The sequence below is a fragment of the Oncorhynchus kisutch genome, linkage group LG14 (assembly GCF_002021735.2).
Source record: "Oncorhynchus kisutch isolate 150728-3 linkage group LG14, Okis_V2, whole genome shotgun sequence".
NCBI lineage: Eukaryota > Metazoa > Chordata > Actinopteri > Salmoniformes > Salmonidae > Oncorhynchus > Oncorhynchus kisutch.
In genome coordinates this window covers 13,739,237-13,753,371 of record NC_034187.2, presented here as the reverse complement: position 1 = coordinate 13,753,371, position 14,135 = coordinate 13,739,237, and the positions used below count along the sequence as shown (strand labels likewise).

Sequence of the window (14,135 nt, the reverse complement as noted above, 5' to 3'; positions counted from 1 at the left end):
GATGAAAACCTTGTTTCATTTATATTTGTTCAAGATAAACATGAATAGAGATGAAAACCTTGTTTCATTTATATTTGTTCAAGATAAACATGATTTATTCCACCCATGTCAAAACAACAAATAGCTGCTTTAGCGATAAATGTGATCTAGCTGGTAAATGGCAAATATTAACCATGTATGCTGTCTATAATGCTTGTAATTGGTATCAACATCTAAGTATTACGTAATACGTATTTATGTGTAAATTGTCATGGCTGTATTGTTTTAAAAACCCAATTATGTTGTGGGTCCATCAGATCTGCATTGGGTGAATAACAAAAACATGATCACAAGGTTTAAGAGAAGTGACGTTTTGTGCCCTTGAGATGAATGACAATTCAAACATGCACATTATTAAAGAAGAAGAAAAAGATAAGGACATATCAAAGAGAGGGGGAAGAGGGAGAGGGAAGAGGGAGAGGGAAGAATGAGAGAGGGAAGAATGAGAGAGGGAAGAATGAGAGAGGGAAGAATGAGAGAGGGAGGGGGAGAGAGAGAGAGGGAAGAATGAGAGAGGGAGGGGGAGAGAGAGAGAGGGAAGAATGAGAGAGGGAGGGGGAGAGAGAGAGAGGGAAGAATGAGAGAGGGAGGGGGAGAGAGAGAGAGGGAAGAATGAGAGAGGGAGGGGGAAGAGGGAGGGGGAAGAGGGAGAGGGAAGAATGAGAGAGGGAGGGGGAGAGAGAGAGAGGGAAGAATGAGAGAGGGAGGGGGAGAGAGAGAGAGAGAGAAGAGGAAGAGAGAGAGGGGGGGGGGGGGGGGGGGGGGGGGGGGGGGGAGTCAACATCCACAGCCAGCAGTAATCTCCAGGGAGTCACAAGCGCTTTCTCCCCATCACATGCGCACACTCACACACAAGCAAATGAACATGCACTCATACACATACACAGAGTCAAACATAAGATAAAACACTCTCTCAACCCTAAAATATGACACACACATTGACAACGTATGGAAAATAACATAGTGGAACAAAAACATGTATTTATCCGTACTGTGAAAAACCTGACAAAACACAAGATAATCTATGGTTTGACAAACACAACTCTCACATAAACATGCACATTGACCATGCAGGTGCCAACCAACACACACATGTGCACGCATAGCTGACAGCTTACACTATATCTAGGGTCAACAGTCATCCACTCACATGGACACAAACACAAACTTTGGGGTCCCCATGTACCTCGGGCGTGACATCACGGGGGGCGAACCCTGTTCCTCCGGTGGTCAGAATCAGGTTCAGCTCCTTCTCATCACACCAGTCCACCAATGTCTCCTGAGGACAGAGTGCAGAGAGACACACCATTGGCTGGCAGCAGGGTCAATCAAAGAGGTGACCACTCCATTGGCTGGGAGCAGTGTCAATCAAATAGACAACAACAGACACAGGTTCAGGATAGAATACTAAAGCGTTGGGTGAATCTCAATTGTCTTTCCTTGATTCCTAGCATCCTCCCTTTTCACCTCCCCCTTCTCAAATTGCATTGGAGGAGAAGATCAGAGGGGGCAAACCTTGGATCTTGTCCTCTAATGTGCCTGGAAAAGGAGGCAAGGAGAGAGGATGCAAGAAATCAAAGAAAGACCATTAAAATTCACCCACTGTGTGGGACAACTGTTTCCAAGACAGAAGGGTCTAACAATAACAACTGTAGGCCTTGTGAGAAAATACATGTGAGAATCCAAAATAGTGTCACCTTTGAACTATAGCCTGCGGTGGGCTCTAGGGGGCAGCATGCAGTTAGAGTAGAGACAGCGAGAGAGAGAGAGAGAGAGAGAGGAAGACAGAGAGAGAGAGAAGAGGAGAGAAGAGAAAGAGAGAGAGAAAGAGAGAGAAAGAGAGAGAGAAAGAGAAAGAGAGAAAGAGAGAGAGAAAGAGAGAGAGAGAGAAAGAGAGAGAAAGAGAGAGAGAAAGAGAGAAGAGAGAGAGAAAGAGAGAGAGAAAGAGAAAGAGAGAGAGAAAGAGAGAGAGAAAGAGAAAGAGAGAGAAAGAGAAAGAGAGAAAGAGAGAGAGAAAGAGAGAAAGAGAAAGAGAGAGAGAAAGAGAGAAAGAGAAAGAGAGAGAGAAAGAGAGAGAGAGATTTACCTTAATCTCATCAATCTCATCAGGGACTATTTTGTAGGAAGATATGACGCCTCCAAGCCTGTGGATGAGAAACAGAAAACAACAACAAGATCATAGTTAGTTCATGTTCAGTCTCAACAAACTCACTAGAGACGGAAAGAGAGAGGGAGGGAAGAGGCAAACAAAACGGGGAGTGGAGAAATATGGAGCAAAAGACAGTAAGTAGAAGTGGGAGTAAAAGGAGAAGTGGTAAAACTGAGAGGAAGAAAAAAAGGGTTATCCTGAACTGTACTCTAAGTTATGAGCCATCTGTATGTGCAGGTCAAAGAAAATGGACTCTCCAAAACAGACATTAAAGACAAAAGCGATAAGTAGTCAGTATTAGCTATTTTTAGAGAGTGATAGTGATTCACTGAGAAAATGCCATGAGACTGTTAGTTCAAGTCAAATCATGTCCACTGGCGCCTACCAGTGGAAGACGTATTTACCACAACAGGGCAAGAACGACACAGTACAGCCCAGTATGAAGTCTTCCCCTCAGAACTATAGTCAGACAAAAATATCATTTTTCTCAGCTCTTTAAATCATAAAATTGTGAAAACCACAATACACGGAAATATTGAACACAATGAACATACAACCATCAAAACCTCATTCTAGAGGGAATTCAGTCCACTGTCAAAAGGAAATCCATCCAAAGTGGGTCACAGCATGCTAAATTGAGACATTCGAAAATGAGAATTTGTTCAACAAAACTAATCAGGATTTCCTTAATCCAGTTGTCAGAGAAACCACTTGTGTTGTGTGTGTGGATTGTGTGTTATGTGTTGGGGTGAGGTGAGGTACGCAGCGACTCAGGAGCTTCTAGGGAAAGTAGACACACAAAAAGGTGGAATTCCAAGATGCAGACGTGGTTTGTTGTCTTCTCGATTACTTTTTGTATATAGTGCAATTTAATATTCAATCTCTTTTTCCATTTTAAATTAAATATACCTTCCGGTAACCCGCCTCACTCAATGTGACACGGATCCGCTATTGTTTTAGACCCTATAACCAAAACTTTCATCAGAAGGTAGCCAGATAATTAGCTAAGTTACTAGCCATTTAGTCATTGTTAGCCACTGCTAGCGGCCTTTACCCTCTGCTCAGGCACCAGCCGTTTATTTAGCCTGGATAATACCTGCCAGCCTCGGACTGTTTTTCTCTACGACAACGCCAGATTCCTGCCGACCATTGATCATCACAGCTAGCTATCTTCAACTGAGTGACCCAGCCCCGAAGCTAGCCCTGAGCCAGTCGCATCTCCCGGCTAGCAAACGAAATTCCCACAACTACAATACCTCTTTTGCTATTTGGCCAGGTCCCTTCGTCGACACGGTGCCTAGCCGTACCACCACGACTGACCCGCAGACGTAATTCCATCAGCTGTGCCCTCAACCGGCCTTTGCCGGATGACGGAGCAGACGCTTCTCCTTACCCGGGACTGCTAACTTTAAGCGCCGTGTCTCCCGGGTGCGAGCGTAGTAATGGCTACCCCGCGGCTACCCTGTTCCATCTATTGCTGTACACTGGACCCTATGATCACTTGGCTACATAGCTGATGCCTGCTGGACTGTTCATTTATCACGATACTCCACGTTGTTTACCTTTGTTTATCTGTCGGCCCTAGCCCCGTACTCAGGCCCTGTGTGTAGTTAACCGACCATCTCTGCCCATTCATCGCCATTTTACCGGTTGTTGTTGTTGTCTTAGCTGATTAGCTGTTGTTGTCTTACCCGTTGTTGTCTTAGCTAGCACACCCAATCAACACCTGTGATTGCTTTATGCCTCGTTTTATGTCTCTCTCAGATGTCAATATGCCTTGAATACTGTTGTTTAGGATAATTAGCATTGTTTTAGTTTACTGCAGAGCCCCTAGTCCCACTGTACATGCCTTAGATACCTCATTTGTCCCACCTCCCACACATGCAGTGACCTCACCCTGAAAAACCAGCATGTCCAGAGGTGCAACCTCTCTTATCATCACTCAGTGCCTGGGCTTACCTCCACTGTACCTGCACCCCACCATACCCCTGTCTGCACATTATGCCCTGAATCTATTTTACCACGCCCAGAAATCTGATCCTTTTATTCTCCGTCCCAAACGCACAAGACGACCAGTTTTGCTAGCCTTTAGTCGTACCCTCATCCTACTCCTCCGCTGTTCCTCAGGTGATGTGGAGGCTAACCCAGGCCCTCCGTCTCCCCAGGCCCTCTCATTTGTTGACTTCTGTGATCAAAAAAGCCTTGGTTTCATGCATGTTAACATAAGAAGCCTCCTCCCTAAGTTCGTTTTACTCACTGCTTTAGCACACTCCACCAACCCCGATGTCCTTGCCGTGTCTGAATCCTGGCTTAGGAAGCTCACCAAAAATTCTGAGATTTTCATCATTTTCCGTCAAGATAGAACTGCCAAAGGGGGAGGAGTTGCAATCTACTGCAGAGATAGAACTTTGCAAGCTGTCACACTTTCCAGGTCTATGCTCAAACAGTTCAAGCTTTTAAAAATGAATCTCACTGTTGTCGCCTGTTATAGACCCCCCTCAGCTCCCAGCTGTGCCCTGGACACCATATGTGAATTGATTGCCCCCCATCTATCTTCAGAGTTCGTTCTGTTAGGTGACCTAAACTGGGATATGCTTAACATCCCAGCAGTCCTACAATCTAAGATAGATGCCCTCAATCTCACTCAAATTATCAAGGAACCCACCAGGTACAACCCTAAATCCGTAAACATGGGCACCCTCATAGATATTATCCTGACCAACTTGCCCTCCAAATACACCCTCTGCTGTTTTCTATCAGGATCTCAGCGATCACTGCCTCATTGCTTGCATCCGCGATGGGTCCGCGGTCAAACGACCACCCCTCATCACTGTCAAACGCTCCCTAAAACACTTCTGCGAGCAGGCATTTCTAATCGACCTGGCCCAGGTTTCCTGGAAGAATATTGACCTCATCCCGTCAGTTGAGGGTGCCTGGTCGTTCTTTAAAAGTCATTTCCTCACCATCTTAAATAAGCATGCCCCTTTAAAAAAATGTAGAATTAAGAACAGATATAGCCCTTGGTTCACTCCAGACCTGACTGCCCTTGACCAGCACAAAAACATCCTATGACAGACTGCAATAGCATCGAATAGTCACTGCGATATGCAACTGTTCAGGGAAGTCAGGAACCAATACACACAGTCAGTGTGTGAAGCAAATGCTTCAAAGGGGGTGACACTCTAGAAAGGCAGTGCAGGATGGATATAGGTCTGTTTGGGTCTAAAGTGGGTCTAAAGTCTTGGGTCTAAAGTCTTTGAAAGCCAAGTTAATAAACAGATCACCGACCATTTCGAACCCCACTGTACCTTCTCCGTTGTACAATCCGGTTTCCGAGCTGGTCATGGGTGCACCTCAGCCACGCTCAAGGTACTAAACGATATCATAACCACCATCGATAAAAGACAGTACTGTGCAGCAGTCTTCATCGACCTGGCCAAGGCTTTTGACTCTGTCAATCACCGTATTCTTATTGGTAGACTCAATAGCCTTGGTTTCTCAAACGACTGCCTCGCCTGGTTCACCAACTACTTCGCAGATAGAGTTCAGTGTGTAAAATCGGAGGGCCTGTTGTCCAGACCTCTGGTAGTCGCTATGGGGGTACCACAGGGTTCAATTCTCGGGCTGACTCTTTTCTCTGTATATATCAACTATGTCGCTCTTGCTGCGGGTGATTCTCTGATCCACCTCTATGCAGACGACACCATTCTGTATACATCTGGCCCTTCTTTGGACAACGTGTTAACTAACCTCCAAATGAGCTTTAATGCCATACAACACTCCTTCCGTGGCCTTCAACTGCTCTTAAACGCTAGCAAAACCAAATGCATGCTTTTCAACCGTTCGTTGCCCGCACCCGCCTGCTTGACCAGCAACACTACTCTGGATGGTTCTGACATAGAATACGTGGACAACTACAAATACTTATTTTCCACCATATTTTGCAAATAAATTCATTAAAAATCCTACAATGTGATTTTCTGGATTTTTTTTCTCATTTTGTCTGTCATAGTTGAAGTGTTGAAGTGTACCTATGATGAAAATTACAGGCCTCTCTCATCTTATTAAGTGGGAGAACTTGCACAATTGGTGGCTGACTAAATACTTTTTTGCCCCACTGTAGGTGTCTGGTTAGACTGTAAACTATCCTTCCAGACTCATATCAAACATCTCCAATCCAAAGTTAAATCTAGAATTGGCTTTCTATTTTGCAACAAAGCCTCCTTCACTCACACTGCCAAACATACCCTGTAAAACTGACTATCCTACCGATCCTCGACTTCGGCGATGTCATCTACAAAATAGCTTCCAGTACTCTACTCAGCAAACTGGATGCAGTCTATCACAGTGCCATCCGTTTTGTTACCAAAGCGCCTTATACCACCCACCACTGCGACCTGTATGCTCTAGTCAGCTGGCCCTCGCTATATATTTGTCACCAGACCCACTGGCTCCAGGTCATCTACAAGTCTATGCTAGGTAAAGCTCCGCTTTATTACAGCTCACTGGTCACGACAATAACACCCACCCGTAGCACGTGCTTCAGCAGGTATATCTCACTGGTCATCCCCAACACCTCCTTTGGCCGCCTTTCCTTCCAGTTCTCTGCTGCCAGTGACTGGAACGAATTGCAAGAATCGCTGAAGCTGGGAAGATGGGATGGGAAGAGACTCACATTTCCCTCACTAACTTTAAACATCAGCTATCTGAGCAGCTAACCGATCGCTGCAGCTTTACATAGTCCATCTGTAAATAACCTACCTTTGCTGCTCTTTTGCACACCAGTATCACTACTTACACACCATCATCTGCTCATCTATCACTCCAGTGTTAACCTGCTAAATTGTAATTCCTTTGCTACTATGACCTATTAATTGCCATACCTCCTCATGCCATTTGCACACACTGTATATAGACTTTTTTTTCTATTGTGTTGAATGTATGTTTGTTTATTCCATATAACTCTGTGTTGTTGTTTCTGTCCCACTGCTTTGCTTTATCTTGGCCAGGTCGCAGTTGTAAATGAGAACTTGTTCTCAATTAGCTAACCTGGTTACATAAAGGTGAAATATATATACGTTTTAAATAAAATAAACACACACACACTTGGAATGACCCTTTCAGCAGTAGTAAAGTGGTGTTAAAAGAGAAGGTGGTATCATCTCATCGGTTTGTCTATAACAGCAGTGACGCTTGTCGAAATGCCCTCCTGATTTGATTGGGGGAATGTTACTCCCAAAACTCCAGATTATTCTGGCCTAAGGAGATAGAGAAGGAGGAGGCCATTCGGAACAGCTGGAGATAAGTAACGACAGAAGATGGGAAGAGGGGGAGAAAGAGGGAGGGACAGAAAGAGATGGGTGTTTTTTATATTTACATAAGGTTGAGCGGTGTGTGTGTGTGTGTGTGTTAACCGCTGTTCCTCTCTACAGCTGCTGAGTCCCAGCTGTGCAGATCTGCTCTGTTCTGGGACAGCTACATTAATAAATTCAATCTAATACGCACTCTCTCTCCCTCCCTCCCTCTCTCTTTGCCTCCGTCCCTCTCCGGCCTCCCTCCCTCTCCGCCTCTGTCTCTCCTCCTCTATCTCATTAACTACTCTGTCAGGCCAGCTAAAAGCTACACTTGAACAAGTCTCTCAAGTGTGCAGACGTTACAGATACATTAACTACCCTTTCTATCTCCCCATTGCTCTGTAATTGTCCCTCTTCATCCATCTCTTTATCTCCGTCCCTTGTGATGGACTCTAACCCATCAGTGTCCGGAGCGGAGAACAGGTATCTAGCTCCAAGTCATTCATGTGAAGGAGATGTAAAAGTCATTAGTGTGAGCGTGGTTGATCCCCCATCTATTTTCATCTGCTCTCATTAGCGAGAGAGAGAGAGAGAGAGAGAGAGAGAGAGAGAGAGAGAGAGAGAGGGGTGAGGAGAGAGAGACAGAGAGGGGGAGAGAGAGATGTTGCCAGGACCCTGTTAGTGAGTGAAACAGGTTTAAAGGGTGATGTATCAAGAGCCCATCCTCTCTCCCTCCAATCCTATTTCTGTCTATCCCTGCCAACACTCATTAGCGACTCAGAGCATCCTGTCCCTTGATCACAGCACCGCCACACACGGTCACTCACACTACACTGACACTAACACACACGTAGACACACTACATACGCATTATTTTTTGGGTGCAATTAATTTTAACTTTCTGACTGCATTGTTGGGAAAGGGCTCGTAATTAAGCATTTCATGGTAAAGTGTAATGTAATTTAAGTTAAATGTTTATTTTAATTTTTACCTTTAACTAGGCAAGTCAGTTAAGAACTTAAGAACAAATTCTTCAATGACGGCCTAGTTAAATTAAGGTAGAACAACAGATGTGTACCTTGTCAGCTCGGGGGTTTGAACTTGCAAACTTCCGGTTACTAGTGCAACGCTCTAACCACTAGCCTACCCTGACGCTACTTTTTGCAGGGCCACACTGTGTGGGTAGTGTTTGTCTCTCTCTATGTGTGTGTGTATGTGTGTGCGTATCTGTGTGTGTGTGTCTCCATCTCTGTGTGTGTGCTTGTGTGTGTTTCCAAGTTTATGAGTGTCTTTAACTGGTGTACTAGTGTACAGCCCAAGACTGTGTATGTGTGTAGTAGTCAGGTGTTGGTACAGTGGATGGATCCTAGTGTACAGCCCCAGACTGTGTATGTGTGTAGTAGTCAGGTGTTGGTACATCCTGCATGGACATCCTTGCAGTCTGGGCATTAGAAACCACTTAGCTAGCCTTGCCTTTAGCTAGCATTACAGTCTAGGCACGGGGAGGGAGGTGTCATGGAGTCATCTATCACAGCCATCCTCTGGTGCCTCAATGGTCCACAACACACACAGGTGCCTCAATGGTCCACAACACTCACAGGTGCCTCAACGGTCCACAACACACACAGGTGCCTCAATGGTCCACAACACTCACAGGTGCCTCAACGGTCCACAACACCAGGACACAAACACACACACACAGTGCCTCAAATGGTCCACAACACCAGGACACACACACACGGTGCCTCAATGGTCCGTTCCACAACACACACAGGTGCCTCAAACGTCCACAACACGATGCTGCCCTTGTGATATCAATTGTGGCACCAGAATAATTGGACCGAGATTATTCGATTATTTATATGGCACGTTACACACTGGTACCTGACCCTTAACTCTGCGAGGATAGAGGGAGGGAGGTTGACATGGCTGGATGGAGGGTGAGAGAGAGAGATGCAGAAGGAAGGAGGGAGAAGGATGAGGAAGAGAGAGAGAGACAAGATGAGAGACAAGACCCCCCTATCCACATCGACGGGACCACAGTGGAGAAGGTGGAGTTCCTCGGCGTACACATCACTGACAATCTGAAATGGTCCACCCACACAGACCTCGGGAGGCTAAAGAAATTTGGCTTGGCACATAAAACCCTCACAAACTTTTATAGATGTAGAATTGAGAGCATCTTGTCGGGCTGTATCAACACCTAGGACAGCAACTTCACAGGCCACAACCGCAGGGCTCTCCAGAGGGTGGTGTGGTCTGCACAACGCCTGACAGGGGGCAAACTACCTGCCATCCAGGACACCTACAACAACCACCGGAGCCACTGCCTGTTCACCCTGCTATCATCCAGAAAGCAAGGTCAGTACAGGGGCAACAAAGCTGGGACAAAGAGACTGAAAAACAGCTTTTATCTCAAGGCCATCAGACTATTAAATAGCCACCTCTATTAGAGGCTGCTGCCCCATATATAGTGGGGCAAAAAAGTATTTAGTCAGCCACCAATTGTGCAAGTTCTCCCACTTAAAAATATGAGAGAGGCCTGTAATTTTCATCATAGGTACACATCAACTATGACAGACAAAATAAGATTTTTTTTTTTTTTTAAATCACATTGGAGCATTTTTAATGAATTTATTTGCAAATTTTTCAACCACTCCACAAATGTCTTGTTAACAAACTATAGTTTTGGCAGGTCGGTTAGGATAACTACTTTGTGCATGACACAAGTAATTTTTCCAGGACGACTCGTAAGGCTGTCTTTAAAGATTTGATCTCTCGCTCCAAAATGAGGAGCTCCTGGAGGGTTAAATTCGAATGAGATTTGTTGGTCATTCAGCTGATCCTGGAGGCTGGGTCCATGGCTTTGAAGACTTCCTCCAACCTGACTTCTCTTGCCTTGAAGTTTGTGCCCTTGTCAGCCAGGATCTCATAGGGTTTCCTCCGTCGGGAGATAAACCGTCGTAGGGCCATGAGGAAGGTTTCAGTATCCAAACTCTCCAGTATGTCCAGGTGGACACATCTAGTTGTCAAACACTTGAATAGAATGCCCCAGCGCTTTTCCACTCGACGACCTAGCTTGATTGTCAAGGGGCCAAAGCAATCTACTCCTGTTGACCAGAAAGGTGGTTTGAGGAGGCACAAGCGAGCAGGGGGGTAAATCTGCAATTTTGGGCACAGTAACTCCGGCCTGCCATCTCTGACATTCCCCGAAGGCGTATTTGTGCTTACAAATGGCTCCTCGTCCTCCAAGTATCCAAGTACTTACGCCTCATGTCCCCATACTCTCTCTGGCCCTGGGTGGAGAAGCCTCTCATCATAACTCTTGATGAGGAGGCTGGTAAAGAGGGTGTCTGGAGTCAAGTATAATTGGGTGGATAGAATCTGGGTCCAAAATCTCTGCTTGGCGCAGCCTCCCTCCAACTCTGATCACGCCAAGGATTGGATCATATTCTGGAGCAAGAGAGAGAAGACTGCTGTCCTTAGCCACTTCCCTACCGGCTTTCAGAGCTTTTAACTCCTCAGGGAAGCTAAACGCTTGTGCTTGCTGGAGGAGTAGTGTCTCTGCCGTGAGGGAGGTGGGTATAGAAGCTACCCCATCTGAGGTCTGGTTTGTGGCGGCGATCACATCCGGCAGTGTTTGAGATTGTTTTAGGTCAGGGAGAGCCGTTGTTGGTGCCGTACAGATGCTGTAGCATTGGGCGGACTTCCTTAACTCATGAGCTTCAGTTGGTTTCGGAGGGGCCGCACGCCTGGGGGCTGTCGGCCACTCGTTCTCTGGTTGGGACAAGAATGGTGGTCCCAAGCTCCAGCGATGGGGTTGAGCCAGTTCCTGAAGGGTTTTACCTCTAGTAATGTCATCAGCAGGATTGTTTATGCTATCAACATACCTCCAGTCCTGGACTTCTGTTAGGTTTTGGATTTCCGCAATGCGAGTTCCGACGAACACCTTATACCTGCAGGACTCCGACTTGAGCCAGGTCAATACAGTGGTCGAATCACTCCAGTAGATGACCCTTTGGATTGACAAGGTGAGCTCGGCTCGCAAGGTAGAGGCCAACTGGGCTCCGGAAAGGGCAGCACTGAGTTCCAGCCTAGGCATTGACAACTGCTTCTTGGGTGCGACCCTGGACCTGGCCATGACAAAGGAGACATGGGTGTGGCCTGTCTTATCCTCCACTCTAAGATAGAAAACAGCCCCATAAGCTCGCTCTGAAGCGTCACAGAACACATGCAGTTCCAGGCATGATCCCAGTTGGTCAGCACAGGATGGTACATAACATCTTGGCATTTGGACACCAGAGAGCTCCGTTAACTCTGTTTCCCAACAGATCCATCATTCCACTAGGTCAGCCGGGTGGATTGGTTCATCCCAGTCCCTCTTGGTCTGCCACAGGTCCTGGACTAAGACTTTGGCCCAAGTTGTGTATGGCAGGATATATCCATGGGGATCGTATTGACTGGCCAGGGTCCGATAGATGGTGCGCAGAGTGGTGGTTTCGGTACTCGGGGATGAGCGGTGGTTATACCCCAGGGTATCCGGTATGCAGCTCCACCTCAGTCCTAGAGTGGGCTCTTCTGGGTTAGCACCAGACTGCGTTAGCCATAGTTCACTGCTACTGGACCTAGCTTGTGGCGGGAGGTGCTGGATAACCTCCGCTTTGTTACTAGCCCACTGTCGGACCTCAAATCCCCCTTTGGACAGGAGATTCCGTACTTTATCAAGGAGTGCTTTCGCTTCAGCCATGGATGGGATGCTCTGTAAGCAGTTATCCACATAGAAGGCATTTTCCACTGAATCCAATACTTCTGGGTCACTGTCTGGATGCTCCCGTCCGTGTCTCTTCAGAGGGTATATGGCACAACAAGGACTGCAGGTGGTGCCAAATGGGAGTACCTGCCATTCATAGATTGTGGGCTCTGCATCTCGTTTCATATCTCGCCATATGAACCGGAGCAGTGTGGTGTCGGAAGGCAGTAAACGAATCTGATGAAACATGGCTTTGATGTCTCCACTGATGGCTGTAGAGTGCTGCCGGAACCGGAGAAGGACACCGAGCAAGGAAGGACCTAAGGTTGGTCCGGGGAGTAGACAGTCATTCAGGCTTTGACCAGCAGCTTGGAATGAACAGTTGAAGACAAGTCTATACTTCCCACCATGTTGCTGGATAACATGGTGAGGGAGATACCAGGATTCACGGAGTGCGTTTCCCTCTTCATGAGCTGTCACGTAGCCTGCCTTCACAAGGTTATGAATCTCTCGGTTATGAACTTCTGCAAGCTCAGGATTCTTCACCAGGCGTCGCTTCGTTCCACGCAGTAGTGGGAGTACAGCCCGTGTCGTGGTTGCCAGAGGAGGATGGTTGGGCACCCGTAGCAGTGGGGTTGCATACCTGCAAACGCCATCCATTTCAGTGGTGGTTGTGCTCTTCTCCAGGAGGTCTAATGCATAGGAGTCATGTTTCGAGCGAGTGACCTCCTGTAGCTTCCGGTTGGAGAAGGTGTCCATCTTCCAGAGCATCTCAACATTCCGAAGGAGGTCAGTGGCTGCATCTGGATTGCTTCTGGTGAAGAGGACTTGCTGTGACTGTACAGCTTGGGTGGATAGATGTAGATGGGATGGACCTTGCACAGCCCAACCCAAGGATGTATGGACAGCAATGGGCCCTCCTTCTGGTCCAGCTCGTATAGGCTCAGTCGGGGTGACGAGATGTGGGTGGTCTGACCCAATCAGGATAAGTGGTGCTACTCTGGCCAGGTTAGGAAGAGGCCATTCTCGTAGATGAGGATATTGTTTCTGTAGAACACTTACCGGGCAGGAGTGCTCTGCGAGATTCAAGCCATCTGCCGTGAAGGTATTGGTGATGTTATAGGCCACGTCCCTGTTTCCTGAAGGTGAAATGCTAAAGGTTACAGCAGAGCCTTTCATTTGGATAACATCATGTCGCACCGTTCTGAGATGAAGGGTCTCGGGGGTCCCCTCCAGGTTAAGCTGACGGGTGGCCGCCGTGAGAATGATTGTTCTTTCTGACCCATCATCTAGAACGGCGAATGTATCAATGCTTCTCCCTTCACTTTGCAGAGTGACCTTGACCACCTTCAACATGACCCTTGGAGACCGGTTCTGCTGGTCGAGGTACAGCTCCTTTGCAGCTCCTACCATGAGCATACTCTGCTCCTTCTGTGCTTGGGGAATTAGATCATGCAACACGGTGAGATGGATTTCTTTACAGCGGTTGCAGGGTTTCCTCAATGTGCAGGTCTCCGCCTTATGGCTACGGGCACACTTGTAGCATCGCTTGCCTGAAGTGATCCAGGCCTTCAATTGAGTTTGAGTGAGCTTTTTTACCCTGGGGCATGAGCCAAGGAAGTGCCCCTTACTATTGCAATATGGGCAGTAAGGCTGGAATTTGATGTTCTTGCTCTTGAGAGGGGTCTTCTTCCCGGGTTCCTCCCCGGCCTCACTATTTAAGTACATGGTAGTGGGATTTGGCCTTTTCTGTCCCTCCTGGCGTTCAAACTCCTTCCTTCCCCCGGTGGCTATGGCTGAGATTGTGGCCTGGTGAGCGATGCTCTTCGCCTTTGCCTTCACCTCCAACCATGCGGCCAGGTCTCTAAGAGCATAGGTGCTTCTAGAGCCCTCGTTCAGGATG

At 47.1% G+C, this 14,135-nt stretch overlaps 1 protein-coding gene across 18 annotated transcripts in view; it reads right to left on the bottom strand.

The window, feature by feature from the left end:
- The window catches only part of gphna (gephyrin a), a 128,089-nt gene that overhangs the window by 77,423 nt on the left and 36,531 nt on the right, over positions 1 to 14,135 (bottom strand). For 12 of the 18 annotated variants that reach the window (XR_004202687.1, XR_004202688.1, XR_004202689.1 and 9 more), the window contains exons 3-4: positions 2,126 to 2,183; positions 1,190 to 1,318 (exon numbers count right to left, since the gene is read on the bottom strand). Coding sequence is in view for 12 of the 18 variants with exons in the window: in XM_031787881.1 (XP_031643741.1) it covers positions 1,190 to 1,318; positions 2,126 to 2,183 (187 nt within the window). In the remaining 6 variants the exon portion in view is untranslated. The remainder of the gene's footprint in view (positions 1 to 1,189; positions 1,319 to 2,125; positions 2,184 to 14,135) is intronic. The other 6 variants (XR_004202691.1, XR_004202692.1, XM_031787875.1 and 3 more) reach the window with 1 other exon arrangement.